The 27,623-nt window shown below is 47.6% G+C and overlaps 1 protein-coding gene across 3 annotated transcripts in view; it reads left to right on the plus strand.

The window, feature by feature from the left end:
• The first annotated feature begins 1,458 nt into the window (after positions 1–1,458).
• ME2 (malic enzyme 2) overlaps positions 1,459–27,623 on the plus strand; it is a 50,443-nt gene continuing 24,278 nt past the window's right edge. The window contains exons 1-3 of one of the 3 annotated variants that reach the window (XM_054054614.1): positions 1,459–1,591; positions 12,408–12,534; positions 25,216–25,349. In XM_054054614.1, the coding sequence (XP_053910589.1) occupies positions 12,427–12,534; positions 25,216–25,349 (242 nt within the window). In that variant the 5' untranslated portion in view covers positions 1,459–1,591; positions 12,408–12,426. Of the gene's footprint in view, positions 1,592–12,407; positions 12,535–23,178; positions 23,406–25,215; positions 25,350–27,623 lie in introns of those variants that run through there. The other 2 variants (XM_054054615.1, XM_054054616.1) reach the window with 2 other exon arrangements.

A 27,623-nucleotide genomic window follows, 5' to 3' on the forward strand; every position in this document is an offset into this window, starting at 1 on the left:
AATCATGATTAGAAGAGGAGGTTTTGATTAAGTGGGCTTATATATTTATCATTACAGTTACTATAGCGACTCCACTACTTTTAATCAAACAGTTGCTTCGTCCCTGGAGGGGTTCAAGGCCAGGTTGGATGGGTCTTGGGCAGCCTGAGCCAGTGGGATGTCCCTGCCCATGGCAGGGGGGTTGGAACTGGATGATCTTTAAAGTCCCTTCCAACCTAAACTATTCTATGATTCCATGATTCTATAGTTCTATGAATGCTCATATGTACCTCTAACAATTTAAACAGGGTGAAGTGTTTGGACAGAATGAACAGTCTCACAATTTGCAGCACTGGAAAACATTTGGGCTGGAGAGGGAGGGGATTCTGCCCCTCTGCTCTGCTGTGGGGAGACCCCACCTGGAGTCCTGTGTCCAGTTCTGGAATCCTCAACATACGAAGGATATGGAACTGTTGGAATGGGTCCAGACGAAGCTACAAAGATGATCAGAGGGCTGGAGCACCTTCCATACAAGGCCAGGCTGAGAGAGTTGGGGTTGTTCAGCCTGGAGAAGGCTCGAAGGAGATCCTATAGTGACCTTCCAGTACCTGAAGGGGCTACAGGAAAGCCGGGGAGGGATTGTTCACAAAGGCTTGTGGTGTTAGGATGAAGAGGAACAGGTATAAACTGGAGAGGGGCAGATTTAGACTGGACATAAGGAGGAATTTCTTCACCATGAGGGTGGGGAGGCCCTGGCCCAGGTTGCCCAGAGCAGTGGGGGCTGCCCCATCCCTGGAGGTGTTTCAGGCCAGGTTGGATGGGGCTTGGAGACCCTGATCCAGTGGGAGGTGTCCCTGCCCATGGCAGCGGGTGGGAGTGGCTGGGCTTTGAGGTTCCTTCCAATCCAAACTATTCTTTGATTCTGTAATTCTATGATTCTCTCACTCCCAGCCGTCTCACTCCCACCCCTCTCACTCCCATCCGTTTCATTCCCATCCCTCTCATCCCCATCCCTCTCATTCCCATCCCTCTCACTCCCATCCCTCTCATTCCCATCCCCCTCATTCCCATCCCTCTCATCCCCATCCCTCTCATTCCTATCCCTCTCACTCCCATCCCTCTCACTCCCATCCTTCTCATTCCCATCCCTGTCACTCACATTCCCTCACTCCCACCCCCTCCTCCCCTCTTTCCCGCCATCTCTCCCCTTCAGCTACGCCCCCTCTCACCCCGTCTCCCCCCCCTTAGCCCCGCCCCTTTCGTTTACCCCTTCTCTTTGCCCCGCCCCTCCCAGTGATTCGCTCTCTCCCCTCATTTGCATACGCCCGTGCCTGTTTCCCATCTTTCAAGCCGTGCCGGACGCCGATTGGCCGAACCCGCTGCCGGCAGGTGCGGCTCCGCGCTTTGATTGGCTGCCGGCGCTGTCCGTCCCGCTCTCGCCCCGCCCCCCCGGGGTGCCCCTCCCCGCCGCCGCCCCGCGCGCCGCACTCCGCGCCAGTTGCCGAGGCGGGCGGAGCTCTGGGTGCGGGGCGCGCCGGTGCCGCACAATAGGAGCCGCTCCCATCACCCCCGAGGGCAGCAGCAGCCGCTGGAGGAGGCGCCTCCCGTACGGGTAAACGCTTTGCGATTGCAGCCGCGGGCCCGAGGCCCCGCGTCACTTTGCACGCCGTGCATCTCGGGGTGCAAAGCCTCCGCCCTTGCTGCGTCGCCCCCTGCCCCGCTGCCGCCGAGGAGCAGGCACGGAGGAGCTCCCTGTCCCGCCATCTGCTCCTCCTCGGGAGGCCCCGAGGCCGGGCTCGCTGCAGCGAGCGCCCCGCCAGGGCAGGTGGGGAGCAGTGAGGGGGCCGGGATGATGCCTTAGCCCTGTTTTCCAGCTGTCAAAGCAGGTGACAAACTCAGCTGCCACCCCAAGCAGCTCCTTGGGTCGAGGCTGGAGGTCACTTCCAGGCTCTCCAAGATGAGGGTTCAGCTCCTCAGTGTTGGCTGGTGGTCCCCATGTGGCAATGACTCACTCCCCATCCCTCTGGGGCAGGTGGGCAGCAGTGAGGGGGCCAGGATGCTGCCTCAGCCCTTGTTTTCAGCTGTCAAACTCAGCTGTCACCCCCTTGCTGGCAACAGCTCTTAGGATCGAGGCTGGAGGTTGCTCCCAGGCTCTCCAAGCTGAGGGTTCGGCTCCTCAGTGTTGCTTGCTGGTCCCCACGCAGGGCTCAGCCTGTGGGGCAGGTGAGGAGCAGCGAGAAGGCCAGGATGGTGTCTAAGCCTTTGTTTTCCATATGTCAAAGCAAGTGACAAACTCATCTGCCACTCTCTCACTGGCAACAGCTCATTGGATCAAGGCTGGAGGTTGCTTCCAGGCTCCACAAGCTCAGGGTTCAGCTCTTCGGCATTAGCTGCTGGTCCTCATGCAGGGGGAACTCAGTCCCCACCCCCTCTCACTCCCCATCCCTTTGAGGTAGGTGAGGAGCAGCGAGAGGGGGCCAGGGTGGTGCCTCAGCCCTTCTTTTCCAGCTGTTGAAGCAGGTCACAAACCCAGCTGCCACCCTTTTGCTGGCAGCAGCTCTTTGGGTCAAGGCTGGAGGTCACTCCCAGGCTCCCCAAGCTGAGAGTTCAGCTCCGCAGCATTGTTCGCTGGTCCCCACACAGGGCTTAGCCTGCGGGGAACTCCTGTTGTGCGACCCTGGAGCTGAGGAATAGAAGTTGGAAAGTGGCAGAGCTGCTGGAATGGGAAATGCCATCAGGCTGCCTGGTATTTTTAGCTTGTGCGGTCGTTGAGCTGTGCCTATCAAGCTGTTTGAAATGCCACCATCACAGGTCCCGCGCTCTTGGGTTTGTTGCACTGGAACGTTAAACATGAAAAGCACTGGTCCCTGAGCCACCTTTTGCTTTACATAATGGCACGGATCTCTGACTGCTTAAAAAGATCCAAAAATCATGCAGCAGTGTCAATAATGTGCTGATAAAAGAGGTCGATTTTATAGGATCTCTGACTGCTTGAAGACACCCCAAAACATACAATGTCAGATATCGACTAACAATGTCAATTAAGGGGTTATAAAAAATAGTCAGTCTTGTAGGATCTCTTACTACTTTGAGAAACCCCAAAACACATGGCAATGTTGATAAGCAACTGATATAAAAATGGTTGATCTTGCAGCCAAGGAAGCTGTTAACTATTTGTTATCTTTATGTACCAGTTGTCCAAAAGAAAGCACCAGTCCTCAGGTTGTGCCTCTGGGCTGTTTGAAATACAACCATCACCAGTCCTGTGCTCTTGATTTCACTGCACTGGAACATTAAATGCTAAAACCATCGTCTCTGAGCCATCTTGCAGCTAGGCAGGCTATTAACCATTTGTTATCTTTATAGTCTTAATTCCTAAAAGTTAGTCATGAACAGCAAGGGGAAATTTTCTCTCTGTGTGATGGGTGATACAAAGAACTGTGCTCAATATGAGGCTGGAAGTGATTTATGAGCAGCCAGCACTGTCTGAGGTGCCTTTCGCTCTAGAAGATGTGGTCAGGTCCATAGAAATGTACTCTAAACGTATATTTTAAGAAAAAGTGTGTGTTACAACCCCAGGACAAAACTTTTGTTAATCCTGTGTGGTAGTGTTGTGAGTCAGCAGCGTGAGGACAAACAAGATTTGAAGCTTTTTCTGCTGCAAACTTAGGAAGAAGCTGTCAAAATGTGTGGTAGTGTGCTGTGTTTGAGTGAATACTAACTGGATGTTCTTCTTTACTGCTGGTGACAGCACCTTTATCACAACAGAAGGAGCACTTCACTCTTACTTGGGCTGGTAGCTAGTTGTGTATGGGTAGTTTTTCAGGTTTTTCTGTAATTTAAGCAGTATTTTTATTTTAAAGCCCTAACAGTAGAGTACACCAGGGTTTACAAGTGGTTGGCAAGCTTAAACTTCACCTGATCAGCACTGAATTAGCAAGGAGCTCAGCGTTTATTTTCCCAAGAAGAATTCCCTTTTGTAAGTCCACAGCAACATTCTTGCTTCTCTCTCAACTTATAGCCAGAAAATCTGTATTTTTGAACTGAACGCCTCTAGTATAGCTGTGTACCCGTTCCCCAGAATAAAGCTCCAGTGTCTCTCTGTTTATTTCTGCAGTTTTCCTGAGGATTCTGTGAGATGAGGCTTTGTTCCTGCATGCATAAATGAACTTACCGTTACCACCAGTACCGCTCTCCGTAAGACAAATGGAATAAAACTAAGGATGCGAATACATCTCTTCAGAACAGGCAAAAAATACATCCGTTGTGGTTTCCACAGTATGAGATAATGGACTTCCTGGTGCTTAGGAAAAATATTTAGGTCAGATCCATTAAAGTATAAAAAAATAGGTCTCTCGATGCTGCGTGGTAAGAGCTTTTATGAACCGAGAACCTGACAGCAAACAATTCAGGTCTGTTTTCTAATCATGCTGTGAGAAGTTTGCTAATATCGTACGTTATTCAGGGAACATAATGAAATTGCTCACTTGAACGTACATGAGCGTGCTTTATTTGCTGAATAAGAGGAACAAGCCTCAAGTTGTGAACTTTACTTAAATGCTTTTCATCTGACTTTTCCTTGTTGGTTGAGTTGGGTGACAGAGAAAGCGGGAAGAAAAGTAGTTTCAAGATCTGCTTCAAAATGACCTGCTTCTCACTGCCAAACGCTTTATATGTAACACCTCTCCATATGCTTCTTCCTTCTAACCTGCAGATCTCACAGCACCTTAGAAACGTAATTTAAAACCATGGTCTGTTTTTTGTTGGATGGAACCTGGAATGTTATTACCACTGTTTTCTGCCAGCTTCTCCCTGAGCTGTCTGGTCAGGGAGTCAGAGGAACTGAGCTGCTGTGCAGAACTGTGTCACGCAGCCTCATCTCTCTGCTCCTTCATCCACCTGCTATGCACTGGGATGCTCCTGCTGCAAAATTGAAATGCCCCTTTCCCCCTCGATGTGCAAGCACCCACTGCAGCGTTCAGGGTTGCAGGCACAGGCAAAGCTTGCGTTCAGCCCAAATCTCATTGGGAAGTGTGATTATAGCTGGCACTTGACTAATGTAATAACTTTAGACTGTGTTATCATTACTGAAGTGATGAAACCAGCAAACATGCCTGGTTTGTGTCGTGCTTGGGTAGGCTTGTCTGTTTACTAAAAGAGAGAATAGAGTGCGGTGGTGCATCCATACCAGGCTCAGTGTGGTGCAGGCTGACGGAATAGACTGCTGTGAGTGTGCAAGAGAACATCGCAGAATCATCCAGTTTTACCCCATGCCATGGGCAGGGACACCTCCCACTGGATCAGGTTGCTCCAAGCCCCATCCAACCTGGCCTTGAACGCCTCCAGTGATGGGGCAGCCACAGCTTCCCTGGGCAACCTGGGCCAGGGCCTCCCTGTCCTTGTTGTGAAGAATTTCTTCCTCATGTCTCATTGAAATCTTCCCCCTTCCAATTTAAAGCCATTCCCCCTCATCCTGTCACTCCATGCCCTTATAAAAAGTCCCTCCCCAGCTTTCTAGTAGGACCTCTTCAGGACCTTTAAGGTTTTCTTGGAGTCTTCTCCAGGCTGAACAACTGCAACTCTTTCAGCCTGTCTTCATAGCAGAGGTGCTCTGGCCCTCGCATCATCTTTGTGGCCTCCTCTGGACCTCTTCCACCAGTTACATCTCCTTCTTCTGTTGGAGATTCCAGAACTAGACACAGGACTCCAGGTGGGGTCTCACAAGAGCTGAGCAGAGGAGGAAAATCGCCTCCCTCGAGGCAAAATATTTGTTGGCTCTGCAGCAGTGGTGCTTAAAAAAAATCAGAACCAGTTGAGGCCAGAAAGATTGAAAACTGTGAAGCTTGTATGTCTTTGATTAATAGCATGTGTTATCAAGAACAAGCTCCTGTTAACACACTAGTCTTAGTAATTTCCATACATGAAAGAAAGACTGGAACTGTTCTTTGAAGACACCAGATTTCAGGAATGCTTTAAACATATTTATGTTTAGTCATCCTTTGAACTGGAGGAAGACTGCAAAGTCACCAAGCGTGAGCTGCTGAGAAACACTCCGTGGTATTAAGGTGTAATCCACGCGTCAGGCAGCCTGCATGCTAATTGAAGCAGACCTTTCTTTAATTGACACTGAGCTTCCCAACTCTCTGAATGATGTAATTGTACCTTTTGAAAGCAGGATGAACCTTTCCCTGAAAAGTAGCGTTTGCAGTTGAACAAATCCATAATGAAAGCGGCAAAACATTTGCTCCCAGATAAGGGCGCTTGTGGAGGGCTGGTAATTAGTTTGACCTGGCCTGATGCCTCCTGATAAGGCACAGCAGAGAGCTGTCATCTGCCGTGCTGTAGAATTTAATGCTCTTAAGTTGTGACACAGCATGTACGTGGCAATAAGTCAGAAATTACCAGTCGTATCGGATTAAGCCCAATGGTGTTCCATAGCCTTGCTTAGTCCTTTCCATCATCAGCTACAGGTCAACCAGGGGATCAGGCCCAGGCAACATGGGTTTATGAACCTTTGACACTGTTTCTCACAGCATTCTGCTTGAGGAACCATCTGCCACTGGCCTGGACAGGGAAACCCTCTGCTGAGGCAGAACTGGATGGATGGCCGGGCCCGAAGAGTGGTGGGGAATGGTGTCAAATCCAGTTGGAGGCCGGTCACAAATGGTGTCTCTGGAACTCAGTGCTGGGTCCAGTTCCGTTTGATGTCTTTATCCATGATCTGGATGAGGGTATTGAGTGTTCCCTCAGTCAGTTTGTGGATAACACCAAGTTAGGTGGAAGTGTCAATCTGAGGGTATGGAAGCTCTGCAGAGGATCTGGACAGGCTGGACCCATGGGCTGAGGCCAATGGTATGGGGTTCAAGAAGGCCAAGTATTGGGTCCTGCAGCTGGGACACAACAACCCTGTGCAGCTCCAGGCTCTGGGAAGAGTGCTGGAAGAATGACGTGGAGGAGAAGGGCCTGAGGGTGTTGATTGACAGTGGCTGAACATGAGCCAGCAGTGGCCCAGGTGGCCAAAAAGGCCAATGGCATCTTGGCTTGGATCAGTAACGGCGTGGCCACCAGGAGCAGGGAGGGGATTGTGTCCCCATACTCAGCACTGTAGAGGCCGCCCCTCGAATCCTGGTTTCAGTTTTGGGCCCCTCACTCCAAGAAGGACATTGAGGGGCTGGAGCGCATCCAGAGAAGGGACGGAGCTGGGGAAGGGTCTGGAGAGCAGGGGTTATGAGAGGCAGCTGAGAGAGCGGAGGTTGTTCAGCCTTGTGGAAAGTTTCTGAAGGATGAATCATTGTTTAGTTTGGAGAAAAGGAGGCTGAGGGGAGACCTTACCACTGTCTACAAATGCCTGAAAGGAGGTTGCAGTGAGGTGAGTGTTGGTCTCTTCTCCCAAGCAACAGGCAATAGGATGAGAGGAAATGGCCTCAAGTGGCACCAGGGCAGGTTTAGATTAGGTAGCAGGAAAAAATTCACTGAAAGGGTTCTCAGTCCCTGGCAGAGGCTGCTCAGGGAGGTGGTTGAGTCCCCATCCCTGGAGGTGTTTAAAAGATGGGCAAATGAGGTCCTCAGGGATCTGATGTAGTAGTATGGACAGGTACGGTTGGACTCCATGATTTCCAAGGGCTCTTCCAATCAAGCGATTCCATAATTCTGTAATTCTCAGTACTAGATGAAGAAATCCTTGTTCTGTTTATGATGACGCATGTTTTCACAGGAATTTTATTCTTCTTTCACTTCCTCCACTTTCTTCCTAATGCCTCGAGTAGGAGGACATTTCACAACCTCAGTGCTCTCGTTGCAACCCCCCATCTTTCCCTCAGTGACATCCTTCCGTTTTCTCTTATCAGCCTCTGCTGCCAAAATCATCTCTCATTTTTGCATGGCTGAAGTGCCGCCGTCTCAAGCCTGGCCCATCTTCTGCAAAACCCATCATAACCCATTGAAAAACAATCTCCTAAAAGACTTAACAGGACTGTAACCCAACCCTTTCATCTTCTTGAAACCAGATACCAGTTAGGAGACCTTTCCTACAGACCTGTCCTTGCCTCTTGCTGCCTCCTCCAAGTGCTTCCCAGGAACAATGCTGGTTAACATAAGCGGCCATGCAGGAAGTTTCATGCCCCTTCTTCCTCTCCCAGGTGGCCAGAGGAGAAACAGAACTGCCCAGGTCAGCACTGTTTGTTGCATCTGAAGTGGTTTTATTGTCTCGTAGTGTGTTGCAGCTGAGAAGTTGTAGTACCAAACTGCTACTGTGAGCTGATTTTACGGCTGTGTCTGGTTCATCCCATAAGTCTTGGCTGGGGCTGACCGGAGTCAGCCTGGGAGCTCAGTCTGAAAAATCATAAAGCCAGTGGTGGTATGTATAGATTTAGCCTAGATTTTTAAACATATGGATCACCGGATTGTCCTGTGCATGTATTTTTGAGGAGAAATTAGGACTTTTAAAGCAGAAGGACCTGAGTGGATCTTAGAATCAGTAAGGTTGGAAAAGACCTTCAAGGGCATCATCCAGCTGTCAGCCCAACCCCATCATGCCTAAAACTACATACCCAATTGCCACAGATACAAAATTTTGAACCCTTCCAGGGATGGAGACTCCAGCACTGCCCTGGGCAGCCTCTGCCAGTGCTTCACCACTCTGTCAGTAAAGAAATTTTTCCTAATATCCAATCTAACCCTCCCGTGGTGCAATTTAAGGCGATTTCCTCTTGTCCTGTCCCTTGTTACTTGGGAGGAGAAACCAACACCCACCTCACCACAACCTCCTTTCAGGGAGCTGCAGAGAGCGATGAGGTCTCCCCTCAGCCTCCTCATCTCCAGACTGAGCAGCCCCAGGTCCCTCAGCCACTCCCATAACCCCCATGCTCCAGACCCTTCCCCAGCTCCGTTCCCCTTCTCTGGATGTACTCCAGCCCTCAGTGTCTTTCTTGGAGTGACGGGCCCCAAACTGAACACAGTAACACAGAAAGGTGGCTCATTTTTGCCACGCTGGTGGCCAGCATAGCTGGGAGGAGAGGGTGTGTGGGTCATGGAGAGCCACGGCCACGCAGCAAGGCACAGAGCTCTTGGCCCTCTGCAGAGGTGTAGAGAGAGGGGATGGGGAAGGATTCTTGCTTTGTGGCTTCAGGGTAAGTTGTGTTCAGTTCTGGAGGCAGATTCTTGCTAGGAAGGGTCTGTGGCAAGAGGAGTTAGAGATGTGCAAGATGAGAGATGGAACAGAAATAGGATGCCATTAGAAGAGCAGGGGGAAGAGAACTCAGGACTGAGTAACCGCTCAGTTGTTACGCTGTGTATAAATTAACTGGAATTGCATCTCTTGTATCTAAACAGAGGGACTGAATGGCAGACAAAGCCTGATTCCTCCCATTCGCTGTGTGCATCTGTGATACCTCCACCAAGAGAATCATTGTGGGTGCCCTTGTGGCACAGGGGAGAAGGGAGTCTCCGACTCTCACAATGCAGAGAAGAAGATTTTTAGGATCTGTGTCACACCTGTGAGAATTCTCTTTCTCTTCTGTTGATTAGAGAGTTTATAGAATCACGGAATGGTTTGGGTTGGAAGGGACTTTAAAGCCCATCCGTGGGCAGGGACACCTCCCACTGGATCAGGGGCTCCGAGCCCCATCCAACCTGGCCTTGAACCCCTCCAGGGATGGGGCAGCCACCACTGCTCTGAGCAGTCTGGGCCAGGGCCTCCCCACCCTCACAGGAAAACATTTCTTCCTAAGATCTCATTTCACTTTCCCCCTTTTCAGCCTCAAAACATTTCCCTCATCCTATCGCTGCACTCCAGCTTGGGAGTGCAGCTTTCCTCTAGCCACCTTTCAGTACTTCAAGAGTTAATTGGTCAAGTTAGGAGAAATCTGGACCACAATCTTGTTTGGTCCTTGAATGCTGATTAATTGCAATGAAGTAATTTAAGCTTAATGAAATAAGAAAAGGTGTGATGGTTGGCTCACTTTCTGATTCCTCGTTTAAGGTATTTGCTCATGACAGGTCAGAGTCACCCTAACACCAGTGAGTGGGATGTGGGGTGAGGTTGGCTGAGATGCTGTAATCAGAGATCATCTTCAGCCTCACGTGCGTGAGGAGACGGCCTTGCAGCTGTGTTACGATGACAGATGAGCAGTCAGAATTCAATAAAAAAACAGCTCAACTTGAGTCTGGCATTCCTAAAGGCTGGTTGTTTTGTGGTGCAAAATTAATTTTGCTTATCTGATCCTGATTTTCCAGCTGCCCTGAGTTCTGGCAGAGCAGCTTCGTTCAGTCCGCCGCTCACTGGTTTAAGGAGGAATTATCATGTTAGAAGCCACATCTGTTTGTAGTGCTGGCAGGCTGTCATTTACCCTGTCTCCACATAGACAATTTATGTTCTTTTCCACAAAACAACCAAACACATGGGTTTTGGGTGGAACTTTTTTCAGTTGCAAGGACTAAACAAATAAGGGATAAGAGAAAGGGATCCTGATGAATGTCAGCACTGCTTTCCTTTGTAACAGATAGAAGGGGAACTTGGATATAACTGATGAGGAAAAATATTTGATGTTTGCATATTCTTTGATGGTTGGAAAGGTTGTGAAGAAAATGTAGTCCTGTGTGCAGTTCTGGAATCCCCAACAGAAGAAGGATATGGAACTGCTGGAATGGGCCTAGAAAAGCCCACAGAGATGGTGTGAGGGCTGGAGCAGCTCTGCTCTGAGGACAGGCTGAGAGGGTTGGGGTTGTTCAGCCTGGAGAAGAAAGGCTGCAGGGACACCTTAGAGTAGCTTCCAGGACTAGAAGGGGCTCCAGGAAAGCTGGGGAAGGGCTTTTTACAAGGGCCTGGAGTGACAGAACGAAGGGAATGGCTTTGAATTGGAAGGGGGACGATTTCAATTAGACCTAGGGAAGAAATTATTCATGCTGAGAGTGATGAGGCTCTGGCCCAGGTTGCCCAGAGCAGTGGTGGCTGCCCCATCGCTGGAGGTGTCCAAGGCCAGGTTGGATGGGGCTTGGAGCAACCTGGTCCAGGGGAAGATGTCCCTGCCCATGGAATGGAGTGGAACTGGGAGTGCTTTAAGGTCTTTTCAAACTCAAACCATTCTGTGAGTCTATGAAAATCCTCAGATTGTGACTTGTGAGATCAATCTGCCATCTCAAAAGTTGCTTATGTGTTGATTTGATTTTAGAAAGGCTGTCTAAGGTTTTGGGGCTTATATTTAAGATAATGAAATTGTGTTCCTTAATCTAATTTTGTCTTCCATCTGGAAGAAATTAAAAATCCAAGCTATGCCTCATTTAATTCCTTAAAAATGTCTCAATACCTGCTTTACTGTCCTTGTGTGTGTCTTGTATGTGAACATATAGTGGAGCTGGGGGATGATGTAGCTTCAGCCACAGGAATCTAGTGCAGGAAGGCCAGTGGCATCTTGGTCTGGATCAGGAACAGCGTGGCCAGCAGGAGCAGGGAGGGGATTGTGCCCCTGGACTTGTCACTGGTGAGGCCACACCTCGAATCCTGGGTTCGGTTTTGGGCCTCTCACTCCAAGAAGGATGTCGAGGGGCTGGAGCACGTTCAGAGAATGGTAACAGAGCTGAGGAAGGGTGTGGAGAACAAGTGTTATCAGAGATGGCCGATGGACCTGGGGTTGTTTAGCCTGGAGAAAAGGGGAGAGGAGAGACTTCATCACTCTCTGCAGCTCCCTGAAAGGAGATTGTGGTAAGGTGAAGGTTAGTGTCTTCTCCCAGGTGATACGATGAGAGGAAATGGCCTCAAATTGCACCAGGAGAGGTTTAGATTAGATAACAGAAAATCTTTTTCACGGAAAGTGTTCTCAGGCACTGGCAGAAGCTGCCCAGGGAGGTGTTTGAGTCCCCACCCCTGAAGGGGTTTAAAAGACAGGCAGAGGAGGTGCTAAGAAATAGGATCTTGTAGCAGACAGGTGAGGTTGGACTCGATCTCAAAGTTCTTTTCTCAAGGAATGATTCTATGATTTAATTTTCAGAAAGCTGTTGGAGAAGCTCAGCTTAAATTCTCTTGCTGCCCCAACCAAAGTCACTCTGTCTTTTCTGGTATTTCCCTGATGCCTGTTGCGTGGTCACCACTGAAGGCTGTTATTTGCTAATGGCAGTTCTGCTGAGGGTTTACAGCGCAGCAGCTATCGCACAAATACCTCATGAATGCTGTCTGACTGCAGCCCACAGCACAATGTGAGCTTACACTGACATCGCCTTATATTCTCTCCACTCGCTCATGCGCTCTCGTCATTGTAAACCCTTCGTTCTCTATTTTGCTCCTGGCTGCTGCAAGGCAATTTTGGGTTATTATTATGGTGTTTCAGTACAGTCTTATCTAGCATGAACCTATTTTTTTTACAACAGATGGCCTATGAATGTGAGTATTATTTCCACTGCTTCTGCATCTGAATGATGTTCTTTTCTTTTCCCAGGTGCACTATAAGAAAAGCCATGTTCTCCCGACTCCGAGTAGCTGCCACTCCCTGTGTGATGGCATGTCGCAGCGCCCATACAAAAGAAAAAGGAAAGCCACTGATGTTAAACCCACGAACAAACAAGGTTGGTACTGTGTGGTTATCAAATATCTTATCTTCATCCGGTAATCGTCCAATGGACCTTGCTCCAGGGTTGAACCGCCTGTGGGAGTTGTGCTGGGCCACAGCCAAAAAAAGGGTGCAGAGGATGGAGGAACCGGTTAATTTTAAGTACCTAGAGTACAAGGACGTCAAATAGCATAGACATCAGCTGGCGCTTGTGCCGGTTTGCTGGGGTTTACACCATCAGTCCTCCTGCTTCCTTGTGCCAAATGAAGGACTGATGGTTCTTGCTTGTTTCTGGCTTAGTTTTGGGGCTGATTGAATTGAAGTAAAGCTTTAGCAAACAGCCCGCCTCATTTCATAGTCTGCAAAAGTTAGTTCTGAGTTCAGTCTTGCTAGGGATAGAAAGCGTTGGCCTCACTGCCCTAGTCCTGGCTTTTTCCTACAACACTGGGAGTTGGGACTGAGCCATATCATAGGATCTTAGAGGGGTTTGGGTTGGAAGGGACCTCAAAGCCCATCCTGTTCCAACCCCCTACCATGTGCAGGACACCTGCCACTGGATCAGGTTGCTCCAAGCCTCATCCAACCTGGCCCTGAACACCTCCAAGAAGGGGCTTCTACTGCTTCTCTGGCCAACCTGGGCCAGGACCTCCTCACCCTCAGCGTGAAGAATTTCTTCCTCATGTGTAAATGAAATCTTCCCCCTTCCAATTTAAAGCTATCTTCCCTCATCCTGTCACTCCAAGCCCTTGTAAAAGATCCCTCCCTAGCTTTCCTGGAGTCCCCTTCAGCCCTGGAAGCTGCTCTAAGGTCTCCCCAGAGCCTTGTCTTCTCCAGGCTGAACAACCCCAACTTTCTCAGCCTGTCCTTAGAGCAGAGGTGTTCCAGCCCTTGGATAATCTGCGTGGCCTCCTCTGGTCCCGTTCCAACAGTTCGATGTCCTTCTTCTGTTGAGGATTCCAGAACTGGACACAGGACTCCAGGTGGGGTCTCCCCAGAGTGGAGCAGAGAGGCAGAATCCCCTCCCTCCCTGCTGGCCACGCAGCTTTGGATGCAGCCCAGGACATGGGTGGTGTCTGGGCTGCTGCCTTCTGGGCTGTATGAGAAAGAAAAATCCCTGTGCGGAGAGTCAGACAGAGACCATCTAAACACAGGCCTTGAATGGAGCTAGCTGGTAGGCAGAGACATTATGTTAACTCTCTCCATCAGGATGGACTTCCAAGAAAGCATTTTTTCCCTCCATAAGAATTTTCTTTTTTTTTTTTCCCATATTTTTCCGCCTCCCCATCCCCAATCTTTTTTTTTTTCTCCCCAGAGTTATAGTAGCCTTCAGGAATACTGAAGCAATTAATTTGTAAACTAAAACTATTAAGAGAGGAGATGAGGGCTTTTGGTATCTGATCCAAGACGTCTAAAGTGGCCAAGAAAGGTGCCTGTGACAGGCTGTTTCCTGAGTAGTGGAGCCGTAGAAGCTCCTTCCCCTCCTTCTCTTCCCTCACTTCTCTTCCTCTCCCTCACTTCTCTCTCATTACCCTTCCCCCTTGTTCTCCCCTCCCTCCCTTTTCTTTTTTCCCTCTCTTTATGTCAGAATTAGAAGTTGGCCAGTGAGCTCACAATACCTGGTGAGAGTTTCAAGCTGGGAACTGCAAGCTACATCTCCTTGTGCCCTGCCCATAACTACAGGGAGAACTGCTCCATTGGGTGTTTTGGCGAGATGGACTCCTGATTGTCCTAAAAAGAGAGAAAGGATAGAAAATGCAGACCTATAGTCGTATCTTTAAGCATTTATTGCACAGCACAGTGTAGTGCGAGGTGCCTCGATACCGCATGAATGCAGGTTGTATATATAGCGAGAGCTGCAGAAGTTAGAGACAGGTTGGCTGCGAGGATAAAACTGGGATTACAGCATTAAGGAAGGAGAGAAGAGTGGATTGGTGCGGTTCGTCAAAATCAGATTATCTCAGGACTTTTCTGAGCTGTACACATTTTGACATGTCAGTGGAAATTATTTCAAGCCCTGTGAGATTTTCCAAGTGCTGATTATGCAACAGCGTTCAGAAACAAAAACAATGGGTCATTTATCATTGTTTTTCTAGTGTTAACATCTATCTACTTTCTTCTTTTTTTCTTTAAGGCCTGGAATTCTCTGGTGGACTGAGTATTTTTAGTTGGTTTTTTTTGAAGAGTAGAAAAGAACAGAAAACTGCTTTATTAATAGCAGTTGATTTTTTTATGCTTTAATGTCTCCGTGAAATGATACCAGTGAGAGGAAAAAAACTTTCCACATTGTCCAGGCTCTGTTATATGAGGCTATCATTAAAGCTGATGCCTTTTTGAATGGATTTGTAAGCTAGTTAAAGTGATACTGCTTGATACTGGATGGAGTATCTGTTTAGAAGTGTGTTTGGAAGTTCAGCAGAGAAATAAATGATTGACTAAATATGCAAAGTACTTTACCCTTTGTGCTTTCTTGCCCACATGTGCATATATATATATCGTATACATACAGACACAGATAAAGGGCTTTATCTTTTGCTCACAGCTTGTTGGGATTGTCATTTTATGAGTCGTGTTTTAGTCCCTTATGGTAAGCTTTTACAATACCCATCAATTCTACAGAACAATTGGTCTCCTTTAATAGAATCATAGAATCACGGAGTAGTTTGGGTTGGAAGGGACCACAGAGCCTATCCAGTTCCACCGCCTCCCATGGGCAGGGACACCTCCCACTGGATCAGGGGCTCCAAGCCCCATCCAACCTGGCCTGGAACACCTGCAGGGGTGGGGCAGCCACTACTGCTCTGGGCAACCTGGATTAGTTTTTTCTCTTACCATATGTGTTTTTTCCCTTTCATTCCCAGCCTTACCTGTCTTTTGCAGGACCTCACTGCACCTGCATCAGCTGTTTTGGGTTTGTGCATTTGAAAGGCCAGCTTTCCAGTGTTTATTGTCAGGGCGGCTCAGGAAAGGTCATGAGCTGTATCAGTAACGTCCTTGTTGCCACAGCCAGACAATTGCAGGACGCGCTGTAACTGCATCGCTGGCATCCATGTATATTTACAGTCTTCCATGATGTTTGATTTCTGCTCTGTGGCAGAGATTCAGATTACAGTTAATTGGCTCCAGGACCTTTTATTTTGCTGGAGATCCCTGCTGTGTCCAGGCAGCATTTTAAGCTTGTTGGGTTCTTTGAACACTGTTAGGACAATCTCATTTTTTAGTACTGGCAATTAAATTTTTATTTATAAGGCAATAAAGATTTGGATTCTCATTCAAGGGCGAGTATTATTCCGGCACAGAACAGATGATGCATGAATAGATGCTTGGTCATGCCCATACTGCCATGTGGAGTGGCGTCAGTGTGTCTTTATCCTGTAATATTTTTATACAGTCCACAGTTTCAATACAGGCAGGAGGATGATGTGACTGAGAGCAGCCCTGAGGAAAAGGACTTGGGGTGCTGGAGGTGAGAAGCTCGACATGAGCCGACAATGTGTGCTCACAGCCCAGAAACCAACCCCAGAAACCAACCGTGTCCTGAGCTGCATCCAAAGCAGCGTGGCCAGCAGGGAGGGAGGGGATTCTGCCCCTCTGCTCCGCTCTGGGGAGACCCCACCTGGAGTCCTGTGTCCACTTCTCGAGTTCTAAGCACAAGAAGGACATGTAGCTGTTGGAGCAGGTCCAGAGGAGGCCGTAGAGATGATCCAAGGGCTGGGGCACCTCTGCTCTGAGGACAGGCTGAGAGAGTTGGGTTTGTTCAGCCTGGAGAAGAGAAGGCTGCAGGGAGACCTTAGAGCAGCTTCCAGTGCTTAAAAGGACTCCAGGAAAGCTGGGGATGGGCTTTTTACAAGGATGTATAGTGATAGGATGAGGGAAATAGTTTTAAATTATAAGGGAGAAGAATTAGATAAGACATTAGGAAGAAATTCTTCACGCTGAGGGTGGGGAGGCCCTGGCCCAGGTTGCCCAGAGCAGTGGTGGCTGCCCCATCCGTGCAGGTGTTCCAGGCCAGGCTGGATGGGGTTTGGAGCTCCTGATCCAGTGGGAAGTGTCCCTGCCCAAGGGAGGGAGTAGAACTGGATGGGCTTTACTTTCCATTCTGTGATTCTCTGCTTATTTGTATGTTTGCTTTCTGTGTACTTGTAGCAAATTTGTGACTCTGAATACACTTACTTAGCTTAGTTAGTTTTTTCTACCTTGTGGCATCAATTCTTCTCGATATTTTCTAAGCGCATGATTGTATTTTGTACAGTTGTTACCATTGCTCCTTTTTCTATTACTCTATTCATCAGTATCATTTGGTTATTTAATTCTTTGATTTTATTCTCCTGTACTGACAGTGCCTCCTGAATTTCTAGCTTCAGCAAATACCTTTAGGACATAGTGTTAAACACTGACATGCGTGCACATGCATTTGTGTGTATGTAAATGCCTGCGCGCAGGTGTGGGTGTACACGGTAAAAGAATTCACTGACAGTGTCACAAGACACAGTTGATTCCCAGACTGGTTTCTGAGGAACTGCCCCAGTGTCTGTTTTCCATATAGGTGGTCATCTTCTCTTATCTTGTGTTGAGCCAGACCATTAATCACAATTTCATCTGTTTCTATTCCCAGCTTTTTATAGCCAGATTTATTTCCGTCTGTGCCTTACAGAGTACTCCCAAACACTCTGATAGATTACCTTTGTTTCAAGAACCACTTCTCCTGACAAAGATTTAGGTGACCTTGCTGACTTCTGGCAAATTTCTGAACAGTGTGTTTCCAATTCAGAATGAAAAACAAACAAACAAACAAAACTCACCCCAAAGTAAGCCAGTTGGGCAGGATAAATGGGACAGGACAAGAGACTGTGAAGAAGGATGGTGTGAATTTTAAAATCTTGAAGGAGATGCTCCCTTCTTCTCCCCCTTCTCGCTATGCTGTCTTTGTGAATCATTTGATTTCCTTTCTTTTAATGCTTTTGAGACTTTGTTGGTTGGGTTGAGCAGCCAGAGTGTGGAATACAACATGCTCATTTGCCTTCCTGGGAAAACCAGGGTAAACAGGGTGTGGAGATGTACTGCAAATGGCAGCGGTCATGTTGCTAAGAAATGCAGTGCTGGAAACTGCCAGCAATTTCTGGTCATGAGCAAAGAAACCTCCTAGAAGGCAAGAAACTGATAGAAACTGATAGAAACTGATAGCTTCCTTCTGCACACACACAGAGCCCAGAAGACCCAGCACAACTTTCGTGTCCTGCCCAGCGGGTTTGGAGGCTACTGCAGCTTTTATCTGCTCCCATGACATCTGTGTGCTTTCAAAGAGAATTAAACATGGAAAGATGAACCTGTTTAATCTCTAACTAGCTTTTATCATCTGTCTGAAAAGGTGCTGTAAATGCCAAAGGTGGCGCGTTGTATTGCACCTCATTTGGCTTAGGTCAGCTCTTCTGACAGGGCTCACGAGCTGCGGGGATGGCAGTGGAGGAAGCGTTGTATTGCACCTCATTTGGCTTAGGTCAGCTCTTCTGACAGGGCTTGTGAGCTGCAGGGATGGCAGGGAGGAAGGAAGGAAGCTGTCATGTTTGTAGGTTATTTTGGTCTCTTTTTTATTGTACGATTAATGCCATTACAGGAGAGCAAAAGCAGTGGCATCTGCTCAGTTAGAAAAATAGGAGTTTAATGCAGTGTCTCCAAGGCGTTTGGCGATGCTGAATGGTGTAGATGAGCCATTTTAGTTGTCTTGCCTGTGATTTATCGTAGAATCATAGAACGGTTTGAGTTGGAAAGGACCTTAAAGTCCATCGAGTTCCGCCCCCTACCATGGGCAGGGACACCTCCCACTGGATCAGGGGCTCCAAGCCCATCTAAACTGGCCTTGAACCCCTCCAGGGGTGGGGCAGCCACCACTGCTCTGGGCAACCTGGACCAGGGCCTCATCATGAAGAATTTATTCCTAATACTTAATCTAAATCTTCCCCTTCCAACTTGAAGCCATTCCCCCTCATCCTGTCACTCCAGGCTCTTGTAAAGCTCCTCCCCAGCTTTTCTGGAGCCCCTTTCAGCACTGGAAGCTGCTCTAACATCTCCCCAGAGCCTTCTCTTCTCCAGGCTGAGCAACCGCAACTCTCTCAGCCTGTCCTCAGAGCAGAGGTGCTCCAGCCCTTGCATCAACTTTGTGGCCTCCTCTGAACCTGTTCCAACAGTTCCATGTCCTTCTTCTGTTGAGGATTCCAGAACTGGACACAGGGCTCCAGGTGGGGTCTCAGAAGAGCAGTGTAGAGGGGGAGAATCCCGTCCCTCGCCCTGCTGGCCATGTTACTTTGGATGCAGCCCAGGATACTTTACTTGAAGCCACATCATTAGTAAATGAGGGTATCTGTGGGTTACCCGAGTCTGGTTTAGCAGCCAAAGTGATTTACATCTTGTTCCACATGTACAGAGGCAGTACAAGAACTGATGGCACTTTGCCTGCAGAGAGACTGAGGTGTTTAAAGGCTGAATCACCTGGGGAAGGTTGGGCCATCTCACAGTGCATCAGGGAGTGGATGTTGTGCTGCATCAGATATACCTGCCACTACACATAGAATCATGGAATGGCTTGAGTTGGAAGGGATCTCAAAGCCCATCCAGTTCCAACCTCTGCCATGGGCAGGGACACCTCCCACTGGATCAGGGGCTCCAAGCCCCATCCAACCTGGCCTGGAACACCTCCAGAGATGGGGCAGCCACAGCTTCCCTGGGCAGCCTGGGCCAGGGCCTCCCCACCCTCACAGAGAAGAATTTGATGGATAGCATACTATGCTGTTTCTGGGAGAACAAAGATTTAGAATTGAGTTTAAAAAAATGAAGGAGGAAAGAAATCAAAGGAGATTTCCATATTCAACGTAGTTCCCATAAACACAGAAAAACTTTGAATCTATGTCAGAGGTAGCGAATGCACCTTTGATTCATTCAAGTGAACTTTTTGATTTTGCAGTGGGGACGTGTTGTGAAACAGTGAACTTTGTGATTTAGCAGAAGGAGGCAGAGTTAAGAGAAGCAGCAACCCACAATACAACGTAAAATCTGCTTCATTTTGAAGTATGTTTATGATGCTGCTTCAAGCCTACGCTGTGCTGCTCAATATGTGATAACAATGATTACAAGATACATGACAACCATTTGATTAAATCTTGCCCATGAGGTAGGCTGACTCTCGTTTTCATACAGGGACATGTTTAGATATACTTAGCATTTGCATCCTTATCAAGAGTTTTGAATGTATTGTTTGCTACGAACTGTGCAGGTTTTTTGTGTGCTGGAGAGTATTTATGGTGTGAGATAAGAGTATCCCCTCCTGTAGATATCCTGCAAGACTATTCCAGGTGGGGAAACATCACCATCACTTGCACTTCCCTGCTTAGAAGCCTTCTCCGTATTACTCAGTGGAGCTGTAAAATCACCCTCACAGCGTTCAGCTCTCCTCTTCACCTTCATGCAAAGCAGGCAACTAGAATTTTTATATCCTGGTATTTATAGCACCACTTGCTTTGTGTAGCAGAGCCCAGTTGTCGGGGCCGAAGTGAGTTCCGGGTGCCAGAGAATTTGTGGATTAAAGGCACAGTAAGTGGTGATTCAACGTGGGCTTCTCTGAACTAAAAAGCTGTTGAAAGTCCATTTTATTCATAGATTCATAGAATGGTTTGGGTTGGAAGGGATCTTAAAGCCCATCCAGTTCCACCCCCTGCCATGGGCAGGGACACCTCCCACTGGATCAGGGCCTCCAAGCCTCATCCAACCTGGCCTGGAACACCTCCAGGGATGGGGCAGCCACCACTGCTCTGGGCAACCTGGGCCAGGGCCTCCCCACCATCAGCATGAAGAATTTCTTCCTAAACTCTAATCCAACTCTTCCCCCTTCCAATTTAAAGCCATTCCCCATCGTCCCATCACTCCAGGCCCTTGTAAAAAGCCCCTCCCCGGTGTTCTTGGAGCCCCTTTCACCACTGGGAGCTGCTCTGAGGCCTTCCAGGAACCTCTCCAGGCTGAAGAACCCCAACTCTCTCAGCCTGTGCTCAGAGCAGAGGTGCTCCAGCCCTCACATCATCTCCATGGCCTCCTCTGGACTGGTTCCAACAGTTCCGCATCCTTCAGAATCCCCTCCCTCCCTGCTGGCCACGCGGCTTTGGATGCAGCCCAGGACATGGTTGGTTTCTGGACTGTGAGCGCACGTTGCCGGCTCATGTCAAGCTTCTCATCTCCAGCACCCCAAGTCCTTCTCGGCAGGGCTGCTCTCAACCAAGTTGTTTCCCAGCCTGTATTGAAACGGCAGATTGCCCTGACCCAGGTGTAAGGTCATTAGTTTCACTGGACGAGGAAGTTACAGAAAAGCCATGTCCCAGTGTCATGCTAGGAGTGGAAATTAGAATTTCTAATTAGTTAGACGTTATCTTTCAAGGACTTGGTAGTTTCTGATGGGGAGGATGTAGGTTTTGCTAATGAGATATTTCAGCGAAATGTCAGTGTAGCTGATGTGGTAGCTCTGAAGGGATCCTGGCCTTTCACATTCCTTAAACTGCTGACGATAGTGGCTTTCCTGTCCAGTGTTCATTTATCTTCTGAAATGAAACTAAGCTTTTCTTTTTTTTTTCTTCTTCTTAGTATCATAAGTCTTTTGGCATGTTTTTGGTTTTGTAGTGCCTGCAGTAGCAGTCAAATGACTACGGATGTTTACCAGCTGCACCCGGCTTCCTACCCTAAGCCACGTGCTTAGGTTTGTGTTGAGTAACGGTTGATTTACAGCGGCACAAAGTGCTGATGGTAACGATTTGGGGAGTAGTTACGGTCAAGGGGAAAGTAGCCGAGATGGGTGTTCGCATGGTTTCATAGAATCACAGAATCACTTGGTTGGGAAAGACCTTTGAGATCTTCAGGTCTGACCGTACCTGTCCACTACTAAATTCAATCACTGAGCACCTCATCTGCTTGTCTTTTAAATCCCTTCAAGGATGGGGACTCCACCCCCTCCCTGAGAGCCTCTGCCACTGCCTGAGAACACTTTAGTGAAGGAATTTTTCCTGATGTCCAATCTGAACCTGCCCTGGTGCAGCTTGAGGCCATTTCCTCTCGCCCCATTGCCTGTCGCTTGGGAGAAGAAACCAACACCCACCTCCCCCTACAACCTCCTTTCAGAGAGCTGCAGAGATCCATGAGGTCTCCCCTCAGCCTCCTTTTCTCCAGGCTGAACAACCCCAGGTCCTTCACTGCCTCTCATAAGGCTTGTTCTCCAGACCCATCCCCAGTTTTGTTTCCTTCCATGCAGCTTTCAAAGAGGGATTTACATTCCCAGAGATTATTTTACATTTCTTGTGAAGTATACAGATATGAAACTAAAGTAGATAGAAAAAAAAAAAGTATTCGGCACGTATTCCTTGTGGTGTGTTTCTCGTGCCAGTGCTGCTTCCTGGTTGTGTTCTCACTGGAAATTTTAGGTTATTCAAATCAGTTTGCAGAAAAAAATATCACGTGGCTAAAGTGGCTGCTACCTCCAGCAAAAGGCAAGCAGCAGGGGTAAAATCCTGGGAAATTCACCTGCAGACAATATTGGAAGTGTACTTGAGAATAACAGCAGTTTAAGAAAAAATGGGTTGTGAATCACTCACAGGTGATAGAAGAGAGTAAGGATGGGAGGAACGGTTTTGAGCTGCAAGAGGGGAGATTGAGATGAGATCTGGGTTAGAAGTGTTTTCCTTTGAGTCTGGGAAAGCCCTGGCCCAGGTTGCCCAGAGCAGTGGTGGTGCCCCATCCCTGGAGGGGTTCCAGGCCAGGTTGGGTGGGGATTGGAGCCCCTGATCCAGTGGGAGGTGTCCCTGCCCATGGCAGAGGGTACAACTGGATGGGCTTTGAGATCCCTTCCAACCCAAACCTCATCATTAACTGAGCTCAGTGTTTATTGTCAAACCTATTACATGGAACATTGTCAGAAATATAAAGCATCCATCTATTTTAAGGTTAAAGACTTAATTTCTTTTTGCCACAACTGAACTTTTTCATTTTTATCTTGAAATAGGGGAGCATGCTTTTTAAATCTTCCAATATTTTATTACTTTAGAACACGGTGTAGAATTAGTACAGAAAAGCAGATGGGCTGCTTAAGTCAGTGTAGTCAAAACAACTCATATTGAAAGTGAGTTAGATAAGCAAGGAAAAGAACTGTGCAAATATTAATTATTTTTATTGTTTTTTTTTCCTGAGCAGTAGCTGTATTGGTTGTAAACCATTCAAATATGCTGAATTACACTAAGTATAGCCCCCGAACTAGAGATTTTTTGTTATTGGGTATATTTTCTACAGATACCTATGGAAATCTGTTTGGACATAAGGAGAGGTGAAAATATGTGTGTTCTAATCTTAATTTATGGATTTTATTCAAAAGTTGGAAAATATATTTTTTCTTATGGTTTTTCTGATTGCAGGAGGAATTTGCAGTGTGATTACAAAGCAGAAAACATTTTCTAAACAACTTTTTTTTTTAATTTGGCAGCAAGAATCTGCTTCCAGCGTGGGAAATCTGAGAAAATGTGCTCTTGTTTTTTAATCTGGTTGCTTTTGTAAACAAAGGAAGTGTTGTTTGTGAGGAAAACTGATGTTTCTTGTTTCCATCTCTCTCAAAAGACGATGCCTAGCAGACCTTTCCCTTTCCAGTTCTGCTTTTGCTCACAGATTGATGCACAGCCTTGGCACCGCAAAGGCTCTCCTCGGTTTTCAGCTGCTGCATTCACAAATATTGATTTAATCAATCAGCTGAACTGAGCCAGTTGGATAAACCGAAACAAGGGGAGTTTTGTCATTGCTCTTTTGGAAGTCGCAAACTTAAAGTGGGATCGGTTGTTGTCGGAAACGGGGTCAGCACTTTGAGACAGGTTGGCGGTGAGTCTGGACTCGGATCAGTAAGCTTTTTGGGAAGTTATGCCTAGTAGTTAACTGCCCCATGAAGAAGCCTCTGCTAACAGGTAGCTCAAAGCAGGCGGTAACCTGCACTGAGTGAAAAGCATTTCACTCATTTATGGAATGAGGCCGGGCTCAGAGGGTTGGGGTTCTTCAGCCTGGAGAAACATTTAGGTCCTGTACAGACGGACTCTAAGCGTCTTAGTCTCAGGCTTCCAGTTTTGACTTTAAAAAATATTATCTTAGCTTTCCTGTGGTGCCTGAAATTGTCTGGCTGTGGGAAGTTGCCGTGTTTTTGATGTGTATGTGAATGTGCATGCTTTATCATAGAATGCTGGTTTGTGTAGGGAGGGACCTATAAAGGTCAGCTTGTCCAACCCCAGCCTCGGTGATTTCACGTCTGTGGCCAAGCTAGGAACAAAGATCTACGTACTTTTATAAGGAAAACTATATAAGAGCTGGGGTTGTTTAGCCTGGAGAAGAGGAGGCTGAGGGGAGACCTTATTACTCTCTGAAAGGAGGTTGTGGAGAGGAGGGACATGGGCTCTTCTCCCAAGTGACAGAGGACAGGACAAGGGGGAATGGCCTGAAGATCCGCCAGGGGAGGTTCAGGCTGGATATCAGAAAAAAATTCTTCACGGAAAGAGTCATCGGGCACTGGAACAGCTGCCCAGGGAGGGGGTGGAGTCACCTTCCCTGGAGGTGTTTAAGGGATGGGTTGATGAAGCACTTAGGGACATGGTTTAAGGGAGTGTTAGGAATGGTTGGACTCGATGATCCAATGGGTCCTTTCCAACCTGGTGATTCTGTGAAAGAAGGCTCTGGAGAGACCTTAGAGCAGCTTCCAGTGCTGAAAGGGGCTCCAGAAAGGCTGGGGAGGGGCTTTTTACAAGAGCCTGGAATGATAGGATGAGGGGAAATGGCTCTAAATTGGAAAAGGGAAGATTTAGATCAGACATTAGGAGGAATTTCTTCACACTGACGGTGGGGAGGCCCTGGCCCAGGTTGCCCAGAGCAGTGGTGTCTGCCCCATCCCTGGAGGGGTTCCAGGCCAGGTTGGATGGGGCTTGGAGCCCCTGATCCAGTGGGAGGTGTCCCTGCCTGTGCCAGGGGGTGGGACTGGATGGGCTTTGGTGTCCCTTCCAAATGAAACCATTCTGCGATTCTATGAATGTTGTTAAATAATTTGAATTAGTGCTTAAATAAGAATAAATTAAACTCCTCATCCACCTTGAAGCAGAGAAGAAGGGAAATGATGAGATATTTTTCTTGCTTATCTCTTCTGAAACTCATTACAAATGATGCTTTTTGGTGGTAGAACATCAGTTTTCTATGTGATGTGTTAAAAAGCAGGCAATGGAGCAATTTAGAGAAAGCTCTGTGGAATAAATGCTCCTGTCTGCAATTGCATTGACTGGACTGGGAGACCAGTGTGTACCTGGTCAACCTTATCTTCCCACGAAACAATTTAAGAAGCAGCTGTTATTTACTTTTAAACCTTATCCTGTCTGCAAGTGCCATCTCTCAGTTGTTCTCTAGTTCCACAGAGGAAAATGAAATCTGGCAAGGGGCATGAGGACTCTGAGAGATCTGAAAAAGCTGTAGTTGAAAGGGGTACCCACAAAAGATGTGTAGAGCCCCAGCAGAGGCAAGTATATCCAAACCCTGCCTGCTGTGGCACCTGCCGTGAGAAAAGGATGCAGTCTGAAATGACACACAGAAAGACTTTATTAATGTTATAGATGTGCTAGAGGCGGAACTGTTAATTATTTCTCACCTCTCTTGTTTTCAGGGCATGGCCTTTACATTACTTGAACGACAGATGCTTGGGTTGCAAGGACTTCTACCTCCTAAAATAGAGACACAGGACATTCAAGCGTTACGTTTCCATAAGAATTTGGCAAAAATGACTGACCCCTTGGAAAAGTAAGCACTCCCCTGGCCTTCTTTTGTCATGCAAGTACCTGGAAATTGATATCAAATATTGCATGGGGGTAACCAGACAAGGTTTCTGTGCCTCCACTGGGTTTTTCAGTTGCTGGAGGTTATTTTCACTTTTGCACAGAAAACTACTTTCATCGATCATGCGTTCATCAGGTGGCTAAATGAGGTTAGGGAACAGGCTTTTTATACTCCGTAGAAATAAGGCAACAAAAAAGAATGTGCACAGATTAGCCAGTAACAACCCTTACTGTAAGATGTGAAGTGTAATATGTATTTCTGTAATATGTATGATTCGGGTGACATTGTTGGAGCACAGAAGTATTTGGAGGGGGAAGAGGGAAGCCAGTGCATGCTGAAAAAATATCATAGAATCATAGAGTGGTTTGGGTTGGAAAGGACCTTAAAGCCCATCCGGTTCCAACCTGCTGCTATGGATGAACCTTGAAGTCCCTTCCAACCCAAACCATTCCATAATTCAGTAATTCTATGAAACCATTTAAGCAATGTCAGCTGTAGTTAATCCAGCTTTCAGTACGGAGCAGACAACTTGCAGCTTTTCTCTTCAGCTTAGGTCACACATGTGCTTCCATCCTTGAAGGCTCACACAGAATAAACTGCTATAAACTCCACTAACACATCAACTCTGAGCAACAGAGCACCTAGACCTAATGCTTGAAAAAGACCTGGCCTGCTCCTTTGATTCAATACACTCTTCCCTTTGCCATTCTTTATCCAAATGGACCCGTTCTCATGTAGGATTTAGATCCTGAAACATTTTTAGGATGTAGCTATGTGGTAGGACGGACCCTGAGAACATGAATGCAAAGTTGTATTTCATAGAATCATGGAATCACAGAATAGTTTGGGTTGGAAGGAACCTTAAAAGCCCATCCAGTTCCTACCACCTGCCATGGGCAGGGACACCTCCCACTGGATCAGGGGCTCCAAGCTCCATCCAACCTGGCTTTGAACCCCTCCTGGGATGGGGCAGCCACAGCTTCTCTGGGCAACCTGGGCCAGGGCCTCCCCACCCTCACAGGAAAACATTTCTTCCTAAAATCTCATGTCAATCTCCCCTCTTTGAGATGAAAACCATTCGCCCTTGTCCTGTCCCTGCACTTTTTGATCAAGAGCCCTTCCCCAGCTTTCCTGGAGCCCTTTCGGTACTGGAAGGCATTTTTTTTTGTTTAACTCACTGCTTTGGTGAACAAAATGTAAAAGAATTTGATTTGGTAGTTTTCAGAACAGCATGTTTTTAGAATCCTGTTACTGTTTTCATGTATGCCTGTGTATAACTGCCTGTAAATTTGTACCACTTCCTAAAGGCGAGAGGAGGACTGCAATGGTTTGAGGCTTACTGGACCACATCAAAACTCTTTTGTTCTCATGGAAACCAAAAGAGGACTTTAAAATCCACATCCTGTCACTTGCTGATCTGAAACAGTCATGTCATCTGTGCAGGCAAAGCGCCCAATTGTAGCCTGAGACAGATCTGTAATCATCTTTATGTTGTTAGGTCAGCAAGACTGAAATGCGAATTGATAAACCGTGGATTGGTAGGTGTTGTGGTTTGAGCTAAATTAGAGTAATTTTTCTGAGTTCAGCTCAGTCTCATCTGAGTAACTTCATTTTCTGAGAATTCACTGCCTGTTTCAGACAAAGCTCTTCTCCAGCAGCGACCACACGGGCACTGGGATGCAGAAAGGCCCGGGCTTGTGCTCATCCCTACACAAACCAAGGCCGTCCTGGACCAGGAGGAGCCATAAAGGAAAGGGGGGAAAAGGGTCACACCTGTAGGGAGGGGCGGACGGGAGAGGTGACCCCAACCTGACCAACAGAGGATTCCAGCCCATACACCTCATACTCGGGGTGAGACGAGATCATGAGGGTCTCTCTCTCTTCTTTGATGGTCAATGTGGTGACCTCATCTGCCTGGCTGCCCCTGATCCATGTGTTCCTGGATCCAGTTCTGAGCTCAGCTCCCTTCTCACCTCAGATCCTTTCCTTCGTGTCTGCTCTGCAGCATCTGTGGTGACGCACAGTCGTCGAGGGCTGGGGGCGCGGTTCCATATATTTGTATATATTCTATTATTTTCTTATTATTTTCTTTATTATTATTTCATTAAAGCTGTAGTTTCGGTTTCCAACCTGCAAGTCTTTTCCTCTCATTTCCCTTTCTCCAGGGTTGAGGAGAAAGGGAATCGGGAGCCCAGCTGCTGTGTTTTAGCTGCCAAAATCGGCCACAATGGGGCTAAA

Source organism: Cuculus canorus, chromosome Z (assembly GCF_017976375.1).
Source record: "Cuculus canorus isolate bCucCan1 chromosome Z, bCucCan1.pri, whole genome shotgun sequence".
NCBI classification, from domain to species: Eukaryota; Metazoa; Chordata; class Aves; order Cuculiformes; family Cuculidae; genus Cuculus; species Cuculus canorus.